Source organism: Zootoca vivipara, chromosome 13 (assembly GCF_965207765.1).
Source record: "Zootoca vivipara chromosome 13, rZooViv2.hap1.1, whole genome shotgun sequence".
Lineage (NCBI taxonomy): Eukaryota > Metazoa > Chordata > Lepidosauria > Squamata > Lacertidae > Zootoca > Zootoca vivipara.
In genome coordinates, this window is record NC_142596.1 from 39,173,166 (window position 1) to 39,199,210 (window position 26,045).

Consider the following 26,045-nt stretch of genomic DNA (forward strand, 5'->3'; position numbering starts at 1 on the left):
AATGGTCAGGGGTCCCTTTACCTTTACCTTTTTATGCACTTTGGGGTCATTTGGGGATTTGTCATCTTTCCACAGGGCCTGCAAGACAGAGCTGTTCCGCCTGGCCTTTGGGCTGGACTTAGTCTGACCCCTGTGTTTTTCCTCCCTCATGGTTTGGATTTATGGACTACTTAAAATGAGGCTGCATTTTAAATTTTAATATTGTATTTTAATCTCTATTTTAATTAATTGCTTTTTATGTTTTTTTGTAATTTTATTGGTGTTAGCCGCCCTGAGCCCGGTTTTGACTGGGGAGGGCGGGGTATAAATAAATTATTATTATTATTATTATTATTATTATTATTATTATTATTATTATAGCTGAATACATATATGCGTGTTATCTATGTGTATAAAATGAAGTCTGCTTCTTAATTCATACCTTACTTTCAATTCTTTTAAGCTGCAGTCCTATGCATACTTACCTGGAAGTAAATCCCATTGAACTGAGTGGAATTTTCTTCTGAGTAGAACCTACATATGGCCTTTTGGTTTTTGGAGAACGTATCAACTCTTTTCCTTGTAGCAACAAGGACTAGAACCCTTAAAAAGAGACTTGATACCTGGCATCTTGGAGGCTCTATAAATTAAAAGCGGAAATGCTTACGGCATCATTGCCAACTTTGGAGAAGAAAGGAGGGTGATCTACAAAGCAACAGAGGATCAGTTCCAATACGACCAAGGTGAAACGAACGTATGAGCTAACACGATGGAAGGATCCTTCTCTGAATCCCTGCAAAAATAAAGAAGAATTGCTTGTCATTATGCATATCTAGGAGACAATGTCCTCCTCCTCTACTATAGAGGCAGCATTAGCTTCTCACCAGAAACAACAGCAACCAAGTGGTTTATACAGAATAAAAATATCACAGAAATAGCTTTAGAATAGCTTTAGAAAGCTGCTTTTACATTTTTAAAATATTCGGGGGGGGGGAGGAATACATGGAAGCTGTCCATTAGTAAAATCACAGTATCAGAAGGAAGTCAGGAGATACAGTGGAACCTCGGTTGTCGGATGTAATCCGTTCTGAAAGACCGTTCAACTTCCGAAACGTCTGACAACCGAGGCGCAATGAGTGGCCTGCAATTTTAACTGAGAAAAATGAGAAAAATACAGCAGAAGCTGTTCAACTTCTGAGGCACATTCAAAAACAGAAGCATTTACTTCTGGGTTTCCGGCGTTTGAAAACCGAAACGTTCGGCTTACGAGATGTAGAAAAACCAAGGTACCACTGTATTAGCTTTCTTCAGAAAGCAAGGAGACTCTCGTGCCACATGATGAGATACTGGGCCAAACCCAAAGTATTAGTAGTAGCATATAAAGCCTTAAGTGTCTTGGGACTCAAGCACCGAAAAGGGTGTCTTCTCTAACATCCTGCATTTCGGAGCCTACAGTCAGCAAGCGTGGCCTCATTGGTGGTGCCACCATTGAAGGTTGCCCGGTCGGCATTGACCCATCACAGGGCTTTTTCAGTGGTGGTTCCTAGCTTGTGGAATGCCCTCCCTGGTTGAGGTATAAGAGCAACAACTCCCAGCACCCTTACAACTAACAACTCCCAGCACCCTTAACACACTACAGCTCCCAGAATTCTTTGGGGGACGGCGTGGCGGCTCAAAGTGGTGCTTTAAATGTGTGGTGTAAATGTGGCCTCAGAGGCCTAGCGCCTCTGACCCAGGAGGTAGTATATAGCCACTAGGAGTAAGCAATTATAGACTTATACTTAATCATGGACTTACACCTACCACGGCATGTTGTATTTTGGAGCTAAAGGGAATGATAGAAGAGAGGAAGAAGAGTAACCAAAACACCAGCAAAACGCCCGAAGACTGCACACCTTTCAGTCGTTCCATCTGGGTTAGAAATACCACCAGGACCTTTAAAAAAGGCAGGAAAAAAATGCTTTATATAATTATAAAACATTTAAAAAATATGGTCACACTAGGTTGAGATTTATTTCTATCTAGCCACCAAACCAACATGACATAAACGTTGAACAGCATGAGAGTAATGAAGGGTAATGTCAACAAAAATTGATTTAGACCCAAATGCAAAGTAGCTACATCCAATATAAGCCACCCTTAAAATGCCAAACATCCCTGGCACCTGGTAACATGCCCCTCTTTTCAAACATGGTACAACAAATTTGTGCAAATTGGGGGGGGGGGGAGTAACACCTAAAGCAGGGGGCAGCAAACTTTTTCAGCAGAGGGCCGGTCCATTGACCCTTAGGCCTTGTGGGGGGCCGGACTATATTTTGAAAAAAAATATGGATGAATTCCTATGCCCCACAAATAACCCAGAGATGCATTTTAAATAAAAGCACACATTCCACTCATGTAAAAACACCAGGCAGGCCCCACAAATAACCCAGAGATGCATTTTAAATAAAAGGACACATTCTACTCATGTAAAAACATGCTGATTCCCGGACCGTCCGCGGGCCGGATTTTAGTTTGGGGACCCCCTGACCTAAAGGAATAAAAGCATGAAACAAACTTAAAAGCCCCAGTCTCCCCCGGCAAGACACAGCATTCTTTTTAATGATGTTTTTGTTGTGAAAAGCAGTCCCGCTAAAACACAATCGCGTTTGTAAGACATGGCCACACAATTGGACGGAATGGGCCTCCAGATCTTTATCGGGACCCTAGCAGGGAGGGTATGGGTTACTTTGGGGCTGGAGGTGTTTTAACCCTTTACTTGTGTTATTCTGGATCATGCCCAACACTTGGAATATGCACTGGGGGAATATAAAAAAAAACATTTTATTTTTTCAAGGAAGGGCCATGGCTTTGTGGTACAGCATCTGTCTTGCAGGCAGGGGTGTCTCCCTGTGATTGAACCTGGGGCTCTCTGGATGCAAAGCAGATGCTCTACCACTGAGCTACAACCCTCTGCACACTTCTATGTGGCATCCCTTCGGGTATTGCTGCTCCCTCTCCCTTCAGTCTCCTCCAGCTGAAGCATGCCCGATTCCTTTCTCATGTGCGCACTGATTTGGAAGATCAGGAAGTTTGTGTGTTTGTTTGTTTGTTTAAAAAAAGAGGTGCAATGTGAAAAACACAAGAGGAAATAATAAGCATTACCATTGTGACCACTTGCAAAGGAGGAGCAATGATAAATCCCGGTGCACGGGGAATTCCTTGGGTTGCTTCCCAAAGGATGTAGAAGGCAGTTGAGAGAGACAGCGAGAGCAAGGCAAAGCCAAGAGCCTGGAAACAGGGAGAATACCTCAATTAGAACAGCAGACTCAAAGGACAGAGTGGATGTGAAAGGGGCAAAACAAGGAATCAGCATCTCAACTGTTTCTGATCATGAATTATTTTAACTTCTACTCAGAGCAGATGTGTTGAACTAATTTAGGTTTGTTCATTTCAATGGATCCAATGACTAAAACGTAGTTTGAGTAAAACCCTGAGGAAACAGAGACATTAGCGGGCTTCCAGGTGAAAGGTTCACAGAGTATTTGTCTTGATTTGCTTGCAAAAAGTTCCATTATGTCCAGTCTTATTTAACGGGGCTGCCTTCGAAGACAACTGTGAAACTTCAATTGGTTCAAAACGCAGCGGCCAGATTACTGGCTTGGGTTCCCTTCACGCCTCCCATAACCCATTCCAAAACAGCTGCATCAGTTGTCGGTTCGTTTCCAGGCCCAGGTCAAGGTGCTCACATTAGTATATCAAGCCCTAAATGGCCCCAAATACCTCAAAGGCTGCCTCTTCCCCAACAGACCTCGGGGGGGGGGGCTCGGGTAGTATGATTGACATAGGGCCCTATTGGTTGTTCCACTGGTCTCAGAAGCTTGGTGAGTGCCTTCTCTGTGGCAGCTCCCTTGTGAAACTCTCTGCCCACAGAGGTGTGTCTTCATTCCGTAGCTTTCAGTGAGTGCTGAAGACACACCTCTTTTCTCTGGCTTTTGATACCCAAGGTGTAGACTTGCGAGGACCTGTCTTATAAACTGCCCTGAGACCTTAGGATGGAGGGTGGGTTGTAGTTGTTGATAATCATAATAATAAATAAAGCATTTGTTCTGATTTGGTGAACTTTGGGCTCTCAAATTTCAGTGGTGCCCCCATGCATACTAAAATTTAGCGCCTCCCGCTCTCCATTCTAAAGCATTCTATTGGCGCCCCCTGCAGCATGACAACCAACTCTGACAGGCCGGTTATATGACAAGGACTGGAGCATCCCAAATTCATCCTGATTTGCTTGTGCATTTTAAAATAAGTTTCCCCACAAATCCTTCATTTGTTGCACATTTTTCAGTGCATTCCCCACCACTTTCCTAACCACAAAAAGGCCCTTGGTTGGTTTTTTAAAAAGTGGATTCATTAAACTACGATGACAGAGTCATGTAACACAATAAAAGAACAGGATGCGACATTGTTCTTGTACGGCATGGCGGCTGCAAGAACTTTGATTGCATCCTATTGGAAAAAGCAAGAAGTACCCAATATTCTGGAGTGGCAGGAGAAGCTACTCAGTTATTTAGATTTGGATAAATTGACCAATTCAATTAGAGGGCATACTAACAAGAAATTTCAACAGAGCTGGGAAAAATTTGGAGAGTACATGAAAGGACAGTGCCCCGCGGTGAAGTCTTGGGTCTACTTCTAACGCCTCGTATTGAGTTGATTTGATTTAAGTTGATTGAAGGTTATTTATCTTGAGTTAAGATATTATATAAGAATTATAAGATATCAATGTTTGGAATATATACATATGACTGAGGGAAAGCAGTACCAGAATATATTCATTAAAGAACCTGAGATGGAGATAAGTGGAAGTCTACTATGGGAGGAGGAGATACAGGCAGGGCCGGCTCTAGGGGTAGGCTGGGTGGCGTGGGGCGCCAGGGCGGCGCCCGCCCACCAGGGCTGGAGTGCCGGAGCGATCTCCGCACCACAGCGCCCGGGCACCCGACATGCTTGAGACGGCCCTGGACACAGGGGAAGAAATAAATGTGTATGAATCAAAGGGAAATTAGGAACATAGTTGATAATTATAGCTTCATTTATAGGTTAAAATTTATATGTTTAAATGTGTTTTGATTATTTTGATTTTGGGTACGAATGTATGTCTGAATGTATGATTTTTGTTTTTTTGTTTTTATTATTATTTAGATATGATTTTGTACGTTATTATTTTGTATGTTATATTATTATTTATATATGATTTTGTATGTTATTATTTTTATGTTATTGTTTGTTTGGTTTGTTTGTGAATGTATTTTAATCTGAATTCTAATAAAGCTTATTTCTAATTTTTTTTTTTTTAAAAAAAGACAGAGTCATGTAATCCACACCTAAATTTCCAGTATGTGATTGAACACCTCCTGCAAAATGACGACAGTCTGGAGAGGACCTAATTCTTCAGACCCCCGAGGCCCAGCCTTACCATTTTTGCTTTGAAGATAGCCGACATCCTGATGTAACCTCTGCAGTTTTTCCTAAGGTAGAGGTAATAGACAGGGAAAGAGACCCAAAGGTAGACACATGGAATCCAAATCAGCACGGTACTCTGAAAACACGAAGTAAAGCTTGGGGTGGCTGTATGCCATGTCTGGTTCCAATCCTGTAATGACAGAAGAGCATGAATGCTAAAGTTTTAAATCAGGGGTGGACAACCCGTGTTCTGTGAGGACCACTTTCCGTCTTGAGGGCTGCATACTGGCAGTAGGTGGTATCAGAGTAAAAAGTGGGCATGGTTGTCAGGCAGAGCCGAAAGAGGGTGAGGGAACCCTTTATAAGTTTTTTAAAAAAGAAATAAAACTGAACCTGGGACCTTTTATATGCAAGGCATGTGCTCTGCCGCTGAACTAGGGTACTTTTATAATCTGATTCCCAGTTCAAAATGCTTGGAAATCAGACTTGCACCAAAGCTATTTCTATGTATACTGAATGCAGTAACAGAAAAGTGCTTCACACATGCTCAGGGGCATGCCCTTAAGAGGGAACAGCCAGCATTGCAATGTTTTAGCCAGCTGACTGTTTATTTTAGATGTGATTATTGTTGTTTTACTGAGGTAGCTGCCTGGCCGTGAAGGGGAGTGTATGGCTGTTCCAAATAAATACATGCACTATAAACTTTTTTTCAAAATTTACCCTGCTTTGTATCCTGAGTGTTTTTTGCCTAGCTGGAATGTGTCCTTGAACTCTGTTCATGCCTCTTGCTCTTGTCGAAAAAAAGCCTACTGTGCAAAGGCAGAATTTACATTTGATGTTCCACCTACTTTTGCCTCTGGGACTTACATCTGAATAGATGTTTAGAGGATTTCACTTTTAAATAAATAAACAGATAAAATTGTACAGTCATTTTAAAGCAGTACTGACTCCATCTCATGGCCCTAATCTTCAAATATTAAGATGCAAAAGGGAATAATTTCAGCTGCAGTCCATGAGAAAAGATTAGCACATTTGGATGTGTGTGTGTGGTGTGTGTTTTAATTGCCAGAGAAGTCCAAAGTTTCTCAACTGTACACAGATACTGACAGATCAGTAAGGAAAGTTTAACAGGACCGTTGACTAGGCTGGCTTCTTGCTCGTTGAGCCTGTTTCCAGAATGAATTTAGGGAAGAAATCAGGAACTTAGCATTAAAGAGAGATGAAAACAGTGGTGGCTGGTGCCCCATTAGGGCTGGCAGGGTAGAAGGTGGGGAGGCCCAACAGTAGGCGGGGCCAGAGCCAATAAGAGGCGGAGCCATCTAATTCTAGTTTTGTCCCTATCCTCCTCCCTGCTGAGGTCTACAAGGGGCAGCACTGCAACTGAGGCTTTGTATGCATTTGTGGCTTAAAATGCACATACTCACACCCCTGGCTGCGTTTCAAGTTGCCTTTGCACATTGCTGTACACACCGGAGAGAGGCCAAGGGTATCTTCACCCGATGCATGTTACATGTTTAGATTCCATGCACCCTCATGCCCCCTGACTCCCATGCAGGAAGCTGTCACCTGCACATGTGCAACAGCTTTCTCGAGCGCGCACACCTCAGCTTCATTGCGGAACCGAAGCAGGCTTGCCTTTTCGCATCAGATGCAAGCAGGAGGCCTGAGGGGCAACGCATCAGAGAGCAGTATTCCTTGAGAAACTATGGGGCAGCTATGGATGTGTGCCAAGCTTGTGTGTGCACAGCCAAGCTTGTGTGTGCACAGCTTGCCGCGTCAGTGAGGAGAGAGGGCATGTGTACACGGTCTTAGGAGGAGAAAGCTGATAGCCCCCCCCCCCCACTGGAAGAAAGAACGAGGGGAGAAGATGAGGTGGGTGGGAGAGTGACCCATTCGCCCTACCACACCAGGAAAACGCATGGCATGGCCCCTTACCTCTCTGTGTACAAGTGGGTGTGCATTGCTTAGTTGTGCAAGAGGGACAGCGAGCAGGAGCTGTAAACTCCATGCAGCAAAGAGGCCACCAGGTCTACTTTCTCTCTCACCCAGAAAACTTTGCCCAGCTGAGAAATGTGGCTGACACTCACCCATAGCTCTGCAAACTGATCCTCCTTGGAGCTGCACAGCCAGCTCACTCCACTCATGGTTCCTGCTTGTTGCCTTGTCAGCAGCCACTCCCGATCTTCCGCAGCTGCTCCAGTTTGCTGTCTAGTCTCCTTTCCACAATTCCTGCCCCCTTTGGCTTGAGAACTGCCTCTTTCAAGGGGCGGGGATTCGACTAGCCTCTCTAGCATGGACCTGTTTTGCCAAGGGCATGCCTTCAGCAGATATAGGGTTGTTGTTTTTTTTAAAGGGGGAATTGATTTTAAATGTGCCCAAATGGAGAAAATGGGAGATTATTATTATCAATTTTATTTTTGAACTGCTTCCCATGGGCATAGCTGTCAAGTTTTCCCTTTTCTCGTGAGCATAAGGGAGTTTCCCTTAAAAAAAGGGAGAACTTGACAGCTGAAGCAAGTGTACAACATAATTAACATATAAAACAGTTACATATATAAACAGTTACATATATAAACGGTTAGAATGATTGCATATATAAAAAACATTTTAAAGCCACAATTATAAATATAACAAACCATTTAAAGCAACAGCATCTCAAACGGCAATATCAATTCAAATGCAAAGCAAATCTAAACTGGGATAAAGAATTTAGAAGGCATCTTGAAGTGGAGCGGACTAGGTGACTCTTCCAACCCAACAAGTCTATGATTCTATGAAAGAGGAACGGCTTTAGCAGGCTCCAAAAAGACAATAGAAAAAAGGCACGTTAATAGGTCTGATGTGCAGTGGGAGGGAGTTCCAAAGGCTAGGTGTGTTTGGGCTGCAAGCACACCAGACATTTAAAGCACACCCTGCCAAAGAATCATGGGAACTGTAGTTTACCCCTCATAGAAATTCCCAGCAGCCTTAGCAGATTTACAATTCCCGGGCTTCTTTTTTGTTGTGGGGGTGGAATGTGCTTTGAATGAATGCTGTGTAAAGGCCCAATTCGAACAAGGTGCAGAGTACGGATACTTCCTGCAGGGTGTCCTCTCCCGCAGTACATTGGGGCAGGTTGGGTATGTAAGGGGCGAGATTATCTTTTGGGATGTTTGGATAAATGTACTGGAGCACCAGATAAACATTTTTATGCCTGGCAACCCCAAACCATCCCTCTCAACACGGAAGAGCAGAAAGTGAGCTGGATTCCTGCTACAGGCAAAAGGGGTTTTGTGAGGCTGCTGTAGTAAAGTCCAGCAGGGGTCAGGCAGCAGGTTTGTTATAAAATAACTGAATAAACCGAACTGGTAAATGATTCTCCCAAGCTGCAAAGCAGCCCCTGATTTAGCAACAGCAAGTGCAATGGGCTTCATGCCACCTGCTCAGCTTTGTGGTGTGTGATTTTATTGTTTAAGTAATCCACCTCAGGAATACCACGGCCACTTCTGTCTTCTTCAGCATGCAAACTTTGGAAGTCCCTGCCTATTGACATCAGTCAGTTACTCTTTCTGATGCAATGCTAAAAACATTTTTGTTTACACAAGCCTATCCAGGCATGTAAAATGTTGAGTCTTGGTAGACCACAGACCACAGGAGTCTTGGTAGACCACAGACTTGACATGAGTCAGCAGTGTGATGCAGCAGCTAAAAAAGCCAATGCAATTCTGGGCTGCATCAATAGGAGTATAGCATCTAGATCTAGGGAAGTAATAGTACCACTGTATTCTGCTCTGGTCAGACCTCACCTGGAGTACTGTGTCCGGTTCTGGGCACCACAGTTCAAGAAGGATACTGACAAGCTGGAACGTGTCCAGAAGAGGGCAACCAAAATGGTCAAAGGCCTGGAAACGATGCCTTATGAGGAACGGCTTAGGGAGCTGGGTATGTTTAGCCTGGAGAAGAGAAGGTTAAGGGGTGATATGATAGCCATGTTCAAATATATGAAAGGATGTCATAAGGAGGAGGGAGATTGTTTTCTGCTGCTCCAGAGAAGCGGACACGGAGCAATGGATTCAAACTTCAAGAAAGAAGATTCCACCTAAACATTTGGAAGAACTTCCTGACAGTAAGAGCTGTTCGGCAGTGGAATTTGCTACCAAGGAGTGTGGTGGAGTCTCCTTCTTTGGAGGCCTTTAAGCAGAAGCTTGACAGGCATATGTCAAGAATGCTTTGATGGTGTTTCCTGCTTGGTAGGGGGTTGGACTGGATGGCCCTTGTGGTCTCTTCCAACTCTATGATTCTATGAACTGGGTTTTTAGTTCATCTTCTATTTAAATCTTGTTTCAAAGTTTTAAGTAGTTGTTTCAAACTTTTTTTGTTTTTACTGATAATTTCATTGTTTCATTTTTCTGTAAAGGGCTTTGAGTTGTTGGGTGTTTTTTTAAACCATGAAGTAGTTTATAAATTTTATAAAATAAATAAAATGAATAGAAATCAATCAATAATAATTTCTTTACCAGTTTTCTTAAGCAGGTTTGCTCAGGAGTTAAGTCTCATTGCATATCAATGGGAATTTATCAAGTAAGCAGAGCCTTGCAGCTCTGTCCCAACCAGGTTTACTCAGAAGTAAGTTCCATACTAAGGTTAAACATTAGAGTGCTTAAGAGTGTAGCTCAACTGCACAATCCTACCTTCAGAAATAACAGTACAATCCTAACCAAGGCTGCATAAGCACTATACTGTACATTTAAAAGCAAATGGCTTTCCTCAATGACTCCTGGAACTGTAGTTTGCCCCTCACAGAGTTACAACTCCCACAACACTTAAAACTCCCAGGGTTATATTGTATCCTACTTTTCCTTCAAAGGAGGAAATGAAGACCCCACTGTCTTCATTTCATTCTCACAACAACCCTGTGAGGTAGGCTAGATGGTGACCGGCCCTGGGTGACCCGTGAACTTCATGACTGAGTGGGGATTCGAACTCTGGCCTCCCAGGACTGACACTCTAACCACTAAGCCACACTTCTGCTCTAGTGCAACCCCAGAGGCCCCATCTCCCTTCTCCTCTTTTGAAATGAAGCCAAGGAGGGTGAGATGGGGGACCTATTTTTATCCACTGCATTTTGTGCCACCATTTTTCTCCAAGGAGCTGTACATGGTTCTCCCCCTTCTCATTTTAATCCCGCACAACAACCCTGTGAGGTAGGTTAAGTTGAGAGAGGCAGTGAACTGCCCCGCCCCCAAGGTAATGGCCAAAGGGGGATTCGAATCCGGGTCCTATCCCGACGCTCTACGTCAGGCACCCCCAAACTCGGCCCTCTAGATGTTTTTTGGGACTACAATTCCCATCATCCCTGACCACTAGTCCTGTTAGCTATGGATGATGGGAGTTGTAGACCCCCCAAAAATCTGGAGGGCCGAGTTTGGGGGGTGCCTGCTCTACGTCACGCCACGCCGGCACCCGTCACGTTCTACGTCACGAAACCGTTCTTCAAGCTCAGACGTCGCTCATTCTGAAAGCACTGCGTCCTTTTTCCGCCAAAGCCGTTCGGAGCGGCTTGCTAATCCAACCCTTGGGAGTTGCAACTCCCCTCCCAGCCGCCAGGGGGAGCAGGGAATAACCCTTTCGCCTCTCGCACGCGCTTGCTTCCGGCCTGGAAGTGGAGACCATAGAGCGCATTCGGCACATGCGCCGTCGCTCTTCCTGACTCGGCGTCGACTTTCCGAGGCTGCTCCGCGCGGCGGGGCTGAGGGGGGCGAGGGAGCCGCGATGCCGCGGGGATGGGCGCCGGCGGCGCTCTGGTGGCTCCTGTGGGGCTGCCGCTTGTGGGACGCGGCGCGGGGCTCCGAGGATATCGTGGTGGGCTGCGGGGGGTTCGTCAAGTCCGACGTGGAGATCAACTATTCCCTGATCGAGGTGAGCGCTGCGCCTCCGGCTTCGCCCGCTCTCTATCTAGCATTTGAAACGGGGGGCGGGCAGGTGAAACAGCTCCTGTGGGACGATGATGATGAAGAAGAAGAAATGGATCAAGGGACTCTTTCTCATTTTACTTACTTATTTCATTAAATTCATACACTGATTGTAAAAGAAAAAGCCCACCTCCAAAACCCCTCAAAGCGCTTTACGAAAAGATAAAGCAGCAGCATCAAGGAAAACCCGCAAACAAATGTTTAAAACTCTGAAGTGGGTTAAAATCACATCGATTTTCTAATAAGCATCTGGGAAGGTATGTTTCTAGAAGGCTCGGAAGAGAGTTCAGCGAAGGTGCCTTGTTCAATCTCAATAGGCAGTGAGTTCCAAAGTAGATATACTCAGGTCGAGTTCCTTACCATGCACTTTTTAGTGCATGGCACTTATGTAGCTGTAGGAAAAGCAACGCTCACTGCATGCATAGAGTAGATTTATTGCACCACAAACTCTTTAATACCATTAATTGCGCAAACCTAAGTTTCCATTATGCAGTTGAGCTCCTCTTGTGAAATACTGGCAGCCCTGGAGGTGTCTTGCATTCACCCTGCACTAGCCTGCTACTATGTTTTCCTCAGAAGAAGGAAAGCCTGTTCTGTGACCAGCGCTGAAGCACAAAGCAGGTTGTGTGCCTCTGCCAGTCCACTCCGGAGAAGTCATACAGTTGACAGCCATTTTGTGTGGGGATTCCTGTTCCCAGCCTCCACACATGTTGGCGGAGTGTGTCTTAAGTGCCCCCACCCTCATTACACTCTTTTTGTGACGTGTTGAGTGATGCCTTCAGGTCACTTCAGGGTTCAGCGTGGGGCGTGATTGTGTGTCTTTCAGATAGAGGCTTCTCTGGGGTGATCAGACAGGCTAGTTTCTTTTCTTTTCTTTTTTTGCAGGCTAGGAACTTCTGTGGGCTTATTTGCAAGGCTGCTTTAGCCTTTCTTGTAAAGTAGCGTGGGACACCTGTGGCCTTCAGATGTTGCTGGACTACAGCTCTTATCGTCCCTGACTATTGGCTGTGCTGGATGAGGCTGATGGGAGTTGGCATCCAATGAGATCTGGAGGCCCACAGGTCCCCTGCCCCTGCTTTGAACCATAGTTAAAAGCGTAACTAGCTTAAAGGTGAAGGTGTAACATGCTGGTGCTCAGGGATAAAATCATACCTGTTTTGCCCCTCCATGCTTTGGCTTAGTGTTACATCCAAACCCAGGCTTGAGCAAAGTGAGAGTTGTATCCAAGGTTTCTTCTTAGCTTACTGGTTGTGTTTTGTTTGGCGGAGCCGAACCTTGAGCCTAGGTTTTTACCTAATGCGGAGCCCAACCATGGCTTTGCTTCCTGGAGCGTAGCAGCAGGAGGAGTGGGGGGACGGACATGAAGCACTTGGTTTTCTTCCTGCTCACCAGCATACAGTGTTTTTGCTTTGAAACCATATTTTTAAGCGTAACTGTGTTTTAATGTGTCGTGCAAACCAGGTCATTGTGTGTTCTGTATTTTATTTTTATTTTTTTTCAAAAAGCTTTTGAGTTTATTTAACATATATAAAAATGAGGTACTGTATATGAGTTTAAAATAATAAATAATTGCCGTGGCAGAACGACCATATTCCATTGTGGGTTGTTTGTTTTTTGTTTTGCTTTCAATTTATAGATTAAATTGTACACGAAGCATGGAACCTTGAAATACCAAACAGACTGTGCTCCAAATAATGGTTACTTCATGATTCCTCTGTACGATAAGGTAAGCAACCTCATGGTACCTGAACTGTAACAGCCAGGGGTCACTAACCTTTTTGTACCTGTGGGTAAATTTGCAAATTGGAGAAAATGGGAACACCATCACCCCACTCCACACAGCTGTCAACCACACACTGCTGCTGTCTGTTCTACAGGCTACAGTGGCAAGCTTTCAAGCCTAATTTTAGCACTGGGTGCGGGAGGGGCTACTGGTTCCAGGCTAGTGACCCCTGGCGTAGGTCTTTCTTGAGTTTTGAGTTCATTTTTCTACCATGCGTGTACAGTTAATTGCACAAAAGTTAAATGTACGTAAGTTGAGGGCTTACTGTACTGTCTACAGTTTGGGTAACTTCAGTTGAAAAGGGATATTGCAGAATTGGAAAAGTTTCCAGAAAGGGCGACCACAATTACCAAGAGTGAGAGGAAAGGTTGCAGCTTCTGGGACTTTTAAGTTTAGAAAAAAAAGGTGAATAAGTGATGACACAATAACAGATTATAAAATTATTCATGGCATGGAGAAAGTGGATGGAGAAAAAGTTCTGCCCCTCTCATTACATTCAGAACTTGTGGACATCTAAGGAAGCTGAATGTTAAAAGCTTCAGGACAGATAGAAGAAAGCACTTCACCTATTGCATAGGATTTATTGGATACCCCTTAAGATAGAAGATAGTCAGCTGCTGGGTTTTCTTTAGAAAGTGTTGTGTTTTTATTGTAATTGCAAAAAATGTTCATGATTTCTTTTGTAGGGGGATTTTGTCCTTAAAATTGAACCTCCCCTAGGGTGGAGTTTTGGTATGTATGTACCTGTTCGTTTGTTTTTTGATGGGGTGGGATATGAATTGTTCCAATTGATGGTTTTAGACAGGACTTAGCATTTTGGTGTGTATGTTTGGTTCTGCTCACTTTTGGCATGCTGTCAGAAAAAAAGGTTTGCTGACCCAACGTACAGAACTGCGCTGTAACGTTGTAGTCATATGCATTCTTATCTGGGAATAAGTCCTACTGAACTCACTGAAAAGGACAGCATAGGATTGCACTGGACTGAAACTGAGGTTTTCAAAAGTTCATTTCTGGTGGCATTTGCTTCTATAGCTGGCGTGGGGAACCTTTGGCCCTTCAGTTGTGGCTGAACTACAGCTCCCCACTATTCCTGGTCCTTGACTGTGCTTGCTGGGATTGAAGAGAGTTGTATTTTTGCAACCGGAGCACCAAGGTTTGGTGTATTAAAAAAATCCTTTAAAAGCCACAGTATCATAACAAGAGTAAAACAGCACTAAGTACACAGGAGCAGGTAAAAACAGGAACTCAGTTTTGAATCCCTCCCCCTGCAAGTATAATGAAAACAACCAATAAAACAGGTAAACCAAACAGCTCTTTGGATCAGAGCATTAAAAAAACGATGCTAAACCTGCTTGCCTGATATTGTCCCCCCCTTTCCCATTACTTATAAATCTATATAAACTTATAAATCTATTGACCAGAAGCGTTCAAAATAATCCACATAAGGCCCTCCAAACCCGACTGTAGGTCCGTGGGGGGTCTTTGGTCTGATGAACTGATGTTAACAAATGCAATAAAACTGTTCCAAATGTCATCAAATGGGCCTGTTTCTGTCTTCTAGCAACATGGTGGAGGAATTCAGAAATAGCAAGGTCCAGTCTCATGGGGCAGGGAAAACTCTGGCAAAATGATAGCATCTTCACATGAAGTCCGAAGCAACCAAGGACACACCTCCTCATATGTTTAACTCCTATACATCTGTCCCATACATTAAACCACCCGCATACCATTTTTAGCAGTCATGGCTCCCCCCCCCCCCCCGAGAATCTTGGGAACTATTGTTTAAGGGTGTGGAGGTTTGTTATGAGGTCCCTATTTTTACAGAACTGCATTGATTGGCTTAACAATCAATCCCTCTTCTCTGCAAGGGAAATACTGTTCTCCTAACAACCCTTGCACCCTTAACAGGCTACACTTCCCAGGATTTTTTGCTAAAAGCTGCAACTGTTAAAATGGCATCATAGTGCTTTAAAATGTTTGGGGCGGATATGGTTTAAGGAATGATGCTTCATGTATAGCAGACGCAGAAGACATCAACATAATTTTTCCTCCATTTTAATACTTTTCCTTTCATTCCCTCCCCACCAGAGCCCACGAGCGTGGACATCCACGTGGACGGCATCAATGACATTTGCACTAAAGGAGGTGACATCAACTTTGTGTTTACAGGCTTCTCCGTAAATGGGAAGGTAAAAGGCCCTTGTTGTTTGACCGTTGCTGCCTCCTTTTGGGCAAGGTGATGGGGAAGCAGGTCCTATGTGCTTTCTTCCCTGCAAGCTGAAGAGCTGCTCTGTCACCTTCTTTCCAGGTTCTCAGCAAAGGTCAGACACTGGGTCCTGCCGGGGTTCTTGTTGCACTGCGGAATCCTGGTTCGGAGGCAAGCATACAAGCCACGACCACTCAGCCGGGCGGAAAGTGAGTCTGACTTGTTGCCGCAGGGCTGTATCTCATGCCGTAGCTCCAGTGGCGCAGCAGATTTCTGTGTGTGCAGCAGATTTTCCACTTCCTCTTCTGCTCCCTCCATCCCACCCTGCCACGCCCACCCTCAAAATAAACTCTGAAGAGTTGAGGGGCTCCCTGGAGCAGCTTTGGGGAGCACACCGGTGGGAGGAGAGGAAATGGCAGTCCCATTGTGCCAGTGGGACAGCATACATGGAGATGAGTTTACAAAGCATAGGTTATTTACATGCAGCACTTAGGGCTCACGAGTATAAAAGCGATTTACGAGTATAAAAACCCAACTGCGCAAGTGTTAAAATATAGAAATCCATAAATAGCATACGCAGTAAAAACATCCCCATTAAAAACAGCTCAGTAACTAAAAGGGAAGAATCTGGCTGAGAGATCAAGGTAATGCCTGCGTAAATAGAGTGCGCTGCTTATATATCAGAGGTGGTTTTTTGGACAGTTAAAAAGGTAGGGCCTGAGCGACTGCTTGAAACTTTTTGCTTCCGATTCCTCTCTTACAGTCTTGATTGTTTGAAAAAGAAGGGGAGGGGAGCATAGCTCAGTGGTGAAGCACATGGTGGGTGGGGTACAAATATCATCATCACTGTTAGCCAGAGCTATTCTGTTTGTGAACCAACTTTCCTTTTCTACAGGTATGCCTTTTTCAAAGTCCTTCCTGGGGAATACGAAATCTTTGCTTCCCATCCGACCTGGATGCTGAAAGAGGTGAGTGCTGCTGTAAATTGAAGCATCAGGCAAGAAGAGGTTGCTTGCACACAAATCTGCCTTATATGCTGGTGAAGGGAAGGCGCTGACTTTCTCAGAACAAGAAGCATCTTTTAATGGTCAAAATGGTATTATCCTTACAGAATTTACCCCCCAAAAAAAGCCTCCAAAACCGTATGCTTAACTGTTTTTGTGGAATTATGAGACCAACTGTTCACATTTTTCTATATTTCAGGCCAGCACAACTGTAAGAGTGACCAATTCTAATGCTTATGCCTCTGGCCCTCTCGTCGTCGCTGGTTACAACGTTTCAGGATCTGTCCGGAGTGATGGGGAGCCCATGAAAGGGGTCATGTTCCTCCTTTTCTCGTCATCGGTAACCAAGGAGGTCAGTTGTACATCATGCAAAAGAAAGGGTTGTAGCCAACTATTCCCCTCCCCACCCCAGTAAACCTATTGAAACTAATGAACCCAATTTAGTCATTCCCATTAATTTCAATGGGTTTACCTTGAGTAGGACTAACATTGGGTACAACTCAGAATAGTTTTGACATCTGTGGAGATGTGATATTGGTCCTGTTTTTTTTACCCCCTCGTATTGTTTTTGACAAACATGCTTAACTGCAGCTAAATGAGCCTGGTCTTCACAGATTGAGACAGTGGTAGAGGTAGGCTGTGGAAGAAAGGGACTGTGTCACTAAATTCATTTTATTTATAAAAAGTATTTATATATCTCTATTAAAAAAAAACACTTCCATACAATAAAAACCCTATTAAAAAAGTTAAAATCAGAAATCAGCTAACCCTTATGGAAAGAGGTATTCTTACTTGCCTGCATAAATCTTACAGAATTGACAAGTTTTCAATAGGTATTTAAAAGTTGGAACAGATGGTGCCTTCAGGGTACAGATGGAGGATCACATTTCTAAAGTTTTACCAACCAGGGATGATAGGAGAAGTATGTCAACAACTTCTAGGGATCCAAGCTTGAACACTGCTCTGATTCATCTGGTTTGTGGGGAACGGCCAATGCTCCAAAGTAATTAGATGATGGACAGTGTGGATTTCTCTTGTGTCTTGGGAAGGGGAGGGAACGATTTTGTACCCAAGTTCCATGTGCACAGTCCTGGTTTTTGCATGTGAAGCATCTGTTTTGCCTGCTGCTCAGTGAGCCAAATTCCCTGTTGGTTTACGTGAAGAGGGAAGACCATCACTTGAGTGCCTCTCCAGATGAATGGGGAAGCTTTTGGCAGCCATTGGGAAGTTCTGTGCTTGTTCTCTCTGTATAGAGGATTGCCTGCCTTCTTTTGTACAGGACATCATGGGCTGCAGCACCTCTCCAGTTGACGGCTTTCCTGCCAGGGACGATTCTCTCGCCTATCTCTGCAATGTCATCTCCAAAGAGGACGGCTCCTTTACTTTTCTGTCTTTGCCGAGTGGGAAATACACTGTGGTGAGTAATGAGAGAGCTCCCTGGCCTTTCTAAATAAGGAGTTCCTCAAAAGTGAAGGCTGCAAGCAGGGGTCATCAGCCTTCTTGGGGCCCATGGGTGCAGTTGGAGGTCATAGAAACGTGTGTGTGTGTGTGTGGACAACAATTGCACTCTGCAGCCACACACACCCCCTCCCCCCTGCAAACAGCAAGTAGGCTTGAAAAAATAAAACAAGCTTTGTTCAAACATATTTTGTGTATGTGAGAGAGAGCGACAGATTTATTTGTTGCATTTATATCTGACTTTCTCCCATGAGCTCAAGGTGTACATGGTGCTCCCCTTCAGGTAGATACACATTATTACATTGGGCTGTATCCAACTAAGTATTACTCAGAGTATACTTATTGAAATGAATGGCTCATCATGTCCGTTAATTTCTTTACTCTGGTTATGGCTAACGGATGCAGCTGATTGACTGGAGGGCCCCTAGACTCAACACTCACCGTTGCTAGAGAAACGCCTCCCACAGTGATGGACTGTATTTTGTCTGGATTTGTCTTTTGGAGAAACACGTTGCTTAATCTGGGCCTCTGCATTCTTCTCAGGTCCCCTTTTACCGAGGCGAGAGAATTATGTTTGATGTTGCTCCATCTAGATTGGACTTTACGGTGGAGCATGACAGTTTGAAAATTGAGGTGAGCTCTTCTCGAATTACCCTTTTTGCACTTTGGATGAATTTAGGTAAAGCATATCGTACGGATGGATGTATCTTAACCTGAAATAATCCAGCAATTCAGAACTATTTCAAATCGGGTAGGAGGAAGGAAAAACAGTTCCAGTAGGATGCATTCTAATTCCATCCTTTTCTACCTGTGGTAAAACTACTGTACTCATTGACATTCAAATTCCGGGCAGTGCTTTGTCAAGAAATGACCAATATACTCAAACATTCCATTCCTACTTCCCTGCAGCTTTTTTTTTTAAATAAAAAAACTGAATCTATGGGATGATCAATTGAAAAGTTTCAGCTCTCAGAAACTCTTGATGAGGATGCTGGCGGCTGTCAGAACCTCAGTTGCCCCCCAGGTGGAGAACATTGTATGATTTGGTATAAGAATATGTACAGTTTAGGATTAGCTGAAAAAATAACTTCTAAATCACATATTGCCAAAGGCTTGGAGGACCCTGAAAGAGTCTGTGCTGTTTGGTGGGATTTTATCTTATGTACAAAAAAATAGACACACAGGACTCTGTCTCCGTAATATAATGTATAATTTTTGTTTTCCTAATGGTCTTAAATACTTTACAAACCTAATGCTAAATCCTTCTCAGATACATAGTGTGCCTTTTTATTGTATTGATTTAATTTACCTCAATAAAATCTTTAAATAATGAAAATAATTTTTTTTATTGTTCAGCCGTTGATCTCTCCCACTTCCTCCCTTTCAGCCCATTTTCCATGTCATGGGCTTCTCAGTCACAGGGAGGGTTTTGAACAGCCCAGAAGGGGAAGGCGTTTCAGATGCTACTGTGACGCTGAATAACCAGATTAAAGGTATGTGCTTCTTGTTTTGCTCTGGTGTCCTATGAGATGGGTCTTACCCATTTGATGCTTTTGGCTGAGCTGAATTCAAACAGAATTTGTCCGTTTTTAAACCACAGTTACTACCAAATCTGACGGCTCTTTTCGACTTGAAAACATAACCACCGGAACGTACACCATTCAAGCCCAGAAAGAGCACCTCTTCTTCGATACCATTACGGTGAAAATTGCCCCCAACACTCCCCAGCTGGCTGACATCATCACAACAGAGTGAGTGTCTGAGTAGGAAGCCAAGCAAGACAGCGGGGGGGGGGGGGCTTGGGGGTTTTCAGAGCAGAGCTGAGGCCTTGGGATAGCAGCACAGGAAGCTACCGTACACCAGGGAGGGGCTGTAGCTCAGTGGCAGAGCATCTTCCTCACGTGCAGAAAGTCCCTGGTTCCAGCCCCAACATGTCCAGGTAGGCCTAGGGAAGATCTCCTGACCTCCTGTAGAGTTGCTGCCAGTCAGAGTAGACAACGTTGAGCAAGATGGACCAATGGTGCGGCTTGCTTTATGAATGAATGAATGGCGTTTATGTCCCACCTTTCCTCCAAGCCACTCAAGGTGGCCTGCAGAGTTCTCCCCGTTTTATCCTCATAGCAGTCCTATGGGGTAGGTTAGGCAGATAATAAGTGACTGGCTCAAGGCCACCCAGCGAACTTCATACAAAAGTTACTAGCCTGATCCAATACTCTATGCAACATGGGAGCAAATGTGGTGTAATGGTTAGAGTGTTGGACTCCGACCTGGGAGGTTTGAGTTCCGCAGTCAGCTATGAATCTCTCTGGGTGCCCTTGGGCCAGTCCCTTCACTCTCAGACCAACCTACCTCACAGGGTTGTTGTGAGGATGAAATGGGGAGGAGGAGAACTATGTGCCTTGAGATCCTTGGAAGTTAAAGGTGGTACAGTATATAAATGTCATCATCATCAACAACAACAGCAACAACAGTGTCATTATATCAGAGTTGGGAACCCTGTGGCCTTTTGGATTTCCAGACAATTCCAATTGTTCCTCACCATTGGCAATGCCCTTCTTTCCCCAATAGGTTCAGTGTCTGTGGCCAGATATCAGTAACCCGCTTTCCTGACTCTATCAAGCAGATCAACAAATACAAGGTGACGATGTTGCCTCAAGACAAGGACAAAACCTTGATGGTGACTACAGAAACGGACACTCGCGGTGCTTTCTGCTTCAAGGCCAAATCGGGTGCCTATGTCATCCAGGTCAGAATAACTAGTACCTCTTAAGAAAAGAAATAACTTGTAAAAGCAATCAAATATGGAATCTTGGGAGCAGATTTCTGTTTCTCAAAGCGGTGGGAGACCTTAGGCCCAGGGACCACACGTGGCCCTCAAGCCTTCTCTACCTGGCCCTTGGAATCCTTTATTCTCCTGCTTTGTACCCCAAGTTTTTCATTGTCCTTGAACTCTGATAATGCTTCTCTCTTGCCTCTTGGATGGCAAAGGAGTGGGTGCGGGGGTGTAGAAACTAGACCAGGGTTTCCCAAACTTGGGTCTCCAGCTGTTTTGGGGCTATAGTTCCCATCATCTCTGACCACTGGTCCTGCTAGCCAGGGATGATGGGAGTTGTAGTCCAAAAACAGCCAGAGACCCTGTTTGGGAAACCCTGAACTTGGCTATTGAACAAAGGGGAAATTGGCAACCCACCACTGATATGTGACCCCCAGAAGGTCGGCCTGAGGGAAGTATGGCCTACAACTCCCATCAGCCTTGGCAAGCATACTCCATGACCTCCTTGCATATTTCCAGTTCCTTGCTCCTTGCTGCTCATGTCTTTTATCCATGTTGCTCCATTTCACACAAGGAAATAATTCTCAGCATCATTTTCTTTGCTGTAGGTGATAGTTCCCGAGGCAGAAGCCAGAGCTGGCCTTGCTTTGAAACCCAAGACTTTTCCTGTGACGGTTGCCTCCAAACCAGTGCTGGACGTGACCTTCTCGCAGTTCCTGGCCTCCATTTCGGGGAAAGTCACTTGTTTGGGTAAGATTTGCACTGACGGGTGGAAATTAGGTTGCTCATATAGTCTGGTGGGAATAGCCGACACTGCGCCCTCCAGATCTTGTTGGGCATCAACTCCCTTCAGACCCAGACAGCAGAGGGTGATGGGTGTTGCAGTCCTACAACATCTGGAGGGCTCCACGTTGACTACTGTAGCAATATAGCCAGCAAGGCTAAGGCTCGGAAGAGCTTGATGGCCGTGTCTTGGCCTGTGGACCTGCAGGGGATCTCCCAGCACACTAAGCTATACTTACTCCTGCCAGTCTCCTTATAAGGAAGCAATACTTCCCTTTGGCAGTCCTCCCCCCCCATTGGGGTGGAATTGGGGGACATCAGACTGAAATGCGGCCCTCCAGCCCTCTCTGTCTGGCCCTTTGGCCCTCCCTAGGCTATAGTGCCTCTCCACAGCCTTCACCAATCTTTCTCCACACCATTGAGAGCAGTTTCCTGGCTGAAATATACAGCTGCCATAATGCCTCTTGTGTACCTGGATGGAGAAAGCAGTGCGTGCATAGTGTCCTCTGACTTTTGCGTGCTTGAAATGCAGCCTACAAAGTTAAGAGCTGCATCCCTTGCTCCATCGTCTTTCTGCCTGGCCCTGCCTCACCACTGGAATGTGGCCCCCAGGAAACCTTCCACAAGGGAATGCTGCTCTCCCCTCTCCTGTCTTGGCACAAAATATAAAGCGTGAATGGGGCCCCCGTTTGTAAACGTGTGACGTACAGATATCCTTGCCTGGGAACTTGTGGGTTGTATTTTGTGTTGCTCGTACACAGAGTAGGCCTGAATATTGACATGACTACTTGGGGAGACCCAGGTGGCGCTGTGGGTTAAACCACCGAGTCTAGGGCTTGCTGATCAGAAGGTTGGCGGTTCGAATCCCTGCAACAGGGTGAGCTCCCGTTGTTCGGCCCCAGCTCCTGCCCACCTAGCAGTTCGAAAGCACATCAAAGTGCAAGTAGATAAATAGGGACCGCTCCGGTGGGAAGGTAAATGGCGTTTCCGTGTGCTGCTCTGGTTCGCTGCACTGGTTGCTGGCCACATGACCCGGAAGCTGTCTGCGGACAAACACCGGCTCCCTCGGCCTATAGAGCGAGATGAGCACCGCAACCCCAGAGTCGGACACGACTGGACCTGATGGTCAGGGGCCCCTTTACCTTTACTCTCGAGGTGAACTTTGCTGGATGCAACCAGGTGATTGGCTGCAAATTCTTGTTGAGTGTCGGCTTGCTGGTAGGTCCAGGTTTGTTCTCAAATGAGTTCTGTCTCTCATCAAGAGGCCAACATATGAATCAAGCCTCTGCCCACTCCCATTTCTAGGTATCGGTGACATCCCTCTCCCCAAAGTCCTAAGGAGGCTGCTGAATAAACATGCCGATCTGAAATCTGCACATTCTCCTCTTTTTGTCTCCCCCCCCCCCAGATGCTTGTGGCGAATTGACCATGACACTCCAGTCTGTGAACCGGCAGGGGGAGAAGCGTAGCCTCCAACTTGCAGCAAAGTCTAACTCAGTGACTTTCTTGTTTGAAAATGTGCTTCCTGGAAAGTATAAAAGTAAGGACAATGCAGTGCTTCTAGTTTGTATGTAACTAAGTCGTCCACTAGTGCAAAGATTTCCACCTGTGTAATGGAACTTTCTCTTACATGCCTTCCCGAATTACCCCCAAAAGTTCTGGAGCAGTGTGGAGTCTGGAAAAGTGTGGAGAGAGGGAGTCTGGTTGCACAGGGTTTTTTATTACCTTTTCACTGTTTCAAATTGTGCCAGAATTTGCTACTCATTAATATCATCATCATCATCACCATCATCATTTATTTCTGTGCTCCCTTTCCAGAGTTAAAACCATGCTCGAGGCAGCTTCCAACATGAAAACATTTATTTCATAATTTAAAAAATGTATAACAGCAGTCGCAAGCCGTATAAAAATCATATCAAAATGTACACAACAAAATTAAACAACCACCACATAAGACATCAGAACTAAAAACAAAGCTGCAAAAAATAATATCAATAGAACAGCAGAATTAAAATCTCTAAAATTTATTCTTGACTCCAACAAAAATCCCTAAACAATACCCCACTTTTTGGCCAAGATATGTCTCCACTGAAGTTCAGCCTTCAGTGTTTAATCAATTTAATATGCTAGATCAGGCACCTTCAAACTCGACCCTCCAGATGTTTTGGGACTACAGCTCCCATCATCCCTAGCTAACAGGATCAGTGGTCAGGGATGATGGAAATTGTAGTCCCAAAACATCTGGAGGGCCGAGTTTGGGGATCCCTGTGCTAGATGCCATTAAATAAATAAATACAACACTGCCACCACACTGTTAAATTGTTTAAAAAGATGCAGCATAATATTATTTTTCTAAAAAAAAATATTTGAATACAATTGTGTATGAAAACAACAGAAGGAAAATATCCTATTAAAAAGAAACTTTCCCATGTTCTCTTGCACGCTGAAGTTTCCCGTAAAGTTTCTGGGTCCGATGTTTGCATTCCCTGTGGTGCACTTCTTTTTTCAAAGAGAGAGAGAAATGTGGAGAATGCACAGGTGAAAGCATTTGAGTTCCTTACGTCTTGCAGGGGTAGCCAACGTGGCGCCCTCCATTTTTACTGGGCTTCAGCCCCAGCCAGCACGTCCAGTGGTCAGGGATGATGAGAATGGCTGTTCCTACCACACCTGGAGGGCGCCACGTTGGCTGAATATGCCCAGTTCTTCCATATCCAGACTTATTTTTAAACGCTAGTGCTTACAAAATGTTCGGATTACTCCTGTGCTTGCCTAACTGCTTGCTTTATAAGCATCAGACATGACACCTCCCCCTTACTGGTCTGTCTGTCTTCTTTTAAGTGAGCATCATCCGTGAAGACTGGTGCTGGAAGAATAAATCCTTGGAACTTGAGGTTTTGGAAGAAGATGCATCAGGGATTGAGTTCCGCCAGACCGGCTATATGCTGCGCTGTTCTCTTTCCCACGCGATCACTTTGGTGAGATCATGGCTTCTATGTGTTCTCTTTGGCCTGAACTGCCCCACAACGTAGCCTAATAGAGAGTCAGACTCAGTATTGACCCCCTCCAGTCCCTTCCAAAATCTGGTAATCACCAACTTGGCCGCGGCCCATAAATATCAAATGAATGATTTAAGTAATATATTTCTATACTGCCAAGGGGGGTGCTGGTCGCACTGTGGTCTAAACCACTGAACCTCTTGGGCTTGTCGCCGATGACGAATCCCCACGACAGGGTGAGCTCCCATTGCTCTGTTCCAGCTCCTGCAAACCTAGTACTTTGAAGGCATGCCAGTGCAAGTAGATAAATAGGTATTTCTGTGGCGGGAAGGTAAACGGTGTTTCCGTGCGCTCTGGTTTCCATCACGGTGTCCCGTTGCGCCAGAAGCGGTTTAGTCATGCTGGCCACATGACCCGGAAAGCTGTCTGTGGACAAACGCCGGCTCCCTCGGCCTGAAAGCGAGATGAGCGCCGCACCTCATAGTCACCTTTGACTGGACTTAACCGTCCAGGGGTCCTTTACTGCCTTTCCCACTTAATTTTGGAGGCAGAATTGGAAACTGCTGTAGATGCTTGAAAACTGACTTGGAAACTTCAAAGATTGGGATTCGATACCTGCTAATAGACGTCTTGGGGTTTTTTTTTATCGTCAGGAGTTTTATCAGGATGGAAATGGACCTGAGAACGTTGGCATTTATAACCTGTCCAAAGGGGTGAACAGGTTCTGCCTCTCCAAGCCGGGTAAGTGTCTCTTTGGAAATGAATGGTCTTGTGTGTATGTATTTGTGTGTGAGGTTCCAACAGATAGTGGTAAATTTTGAAGTGCAGCCCCCATAACAGCCCCCAAAGCTGCACCCCACTGCAAGGTGAGTCCACAAATACAGGAAGGTGTATTGGTTTACCCCATTCTCCAAAGAGCAGCAGTGCCTAGCCTAATATCCAACATTTTAGGATCAACAGATAGCTATAGACAGGTAAGCTGCAAAAGATGGTTAGCATGTTGGACATTGACTGGTAAACCCCAAGTTCACTGGATGACTGTAGGCCAGGAGTGGCCAACTCCCAAGAGACTGTGATCTACTCACAGAGTTAAAAACTGGCAGTGATCTACCCCCTTTTGGGGGGTTCAGGTCAAATGTTGAGCTTTTTTTAGCCACAGCTGTTCATTGTCTTTGGGGGAAGCCAATGATCTACCAGTGATCTACTGCAGAGATCCAGTGATCTATCGGTAGATCACGATCCATCTGTTGGACATGCCTGCTGTAGGCCAATTGCTGTCTTGGGCTAGGCTCCCTTGCAGGGTTGTTATTTTGAGGTTGGAGTAGAGCTAGAGCCAGGACCTTCCTGGAGTGTCTTCTCCTGAGTTTGAGGAACCAAGTGCATCCTGGAGTACCTCATCAGTCCTGTAGGGGGCGCAGCAGGTGGGAGGCCGCCATGGAACGTAGGAGGAGTGCTTATCTACCAATGCGATCTTCACTGAGCTAGAGAATTGGTGAGGTTGCGTCTTCTATTAGGCAAGCCTCTTGTTTAGGCAGCAGGTTTCAGGTTGCCAGCAAAATGCTCCAAGCGAGGCAGGTTCAGGAGCTGACGAAAAGGCTAGCGTGATATAGTTTTGAAGTATGGGAACCTTCAGAACCTGAAATCAGGATTTCAACTGTGTCTCGCTTTGA

The 26,045-nt window shown here is 45.0% G+C and overlaps 2 protein-coding genes across 12 annotated transcripts in view; one reads left to right on the forward strand and one right to left on the reverse strand.

Annotated features, from left to right (window-relative positions):
• The window catches only part of ABCC6 (ATP binding cassette subfamily C member 6), a 40,770-nt gene extending 33,124 nt beyond the window's left edge, over positions 1–7,646 (reverse strand). For 9 of the 11 annotated variants that reach the window (XR_015946768.1, XR_009558578.2, XR_015946767.1 and 6 more), the window contains exons 1-5: positions 7,509–7,646; positions 5,435–5,611; positions 3,124–3,249; positions 1,783–1,914; positions 647–772 (exon numbers count right to left, since the gene is read on the reverse strand). Coding sequence is in view for 5 of the 11 variants with exons in the window: in XM_060283011.2 (XP_060138994.2) it covers positions 647–772; positions 1,783–1,914; positions 3,124–3,249; positions 5,435–5,611; positions 7,509–7,565 (618 nt within the window). In the remaining 6 variants the exon portion in view is untranslated. The remainder of the gene's footprint in view (positions 1–646; positions 773–1,782; positions 1,915–3,123; positions 3,250–5,434; positions 5,612–7,508) is intronic. The other 2 variants (XM_060283012.2, XM_088656527.1) reach the window with 2 other exon arrangements.
• A 3,413-nt stretch (positions 7,647–11,059) lies between these two features.
• The window catches only part of LOC118092729 (BOS complex subunit NOMO1), a 35,986-nt gene continuing 21,000 nt past the window's right edge, over positions 11,060–26,045 (forward strand). Inside the window, exons 1-16 of the mRNA XM_035131182.3 lie at positions 11,060–11,319; positions 13,009–13,098; positions 13,842–13,887; positions 15,244–15,344; positions 15,464–15,570; positions 16,257–16,329; positions 16,565–16,717; positions 17,645–17,782; positions 18,367–18,456; positions 19,211–19,316; positions 19,424–19,574; positions 20,392–20,569; positions 21,205–21,346; positions 22,788–22,919; positions 24,218–24,354; positions 25,029–25,116. Coding sequence (XP_034987073.2) covers positions 11,173–11,319; positions 13,009–13,098; positions 13,842–13,887; positions 15,244–15,344; positions 15,464–15,570; positions 16,257–16,329; positions 16,565–16,717; positions 17,645–17,782; positions 18,367–18,456; positions 19,211–19,316; positions 19,424–19,574; positions 20,392–20,569; positions 21,205–21,346; positions 22,788–22,919; positions 24,218–24,354; positions 25,029–25,116 — 1,879 coding nt within the window. The 5' untranslated portion in view covers positions 11,060–11,172. The remainder of the gene's footprint in view (positions 11,320–13,008; positions 13,099–13,841; positions 13,888–15,243; positions 15,345–15,463; positions 15,571–16,256; positions 16,330–16,564; positions 16,718–17,644; positions 17,783–18,366; positions 18,457–19,210; positions 19,317–19,423; positions 19,575–20,391; positions 20,570–21,204; positions 21,347–22,787; positions 22,920–24,217; positions 24,355–25,028; positions 25,117–26,045) is intronic.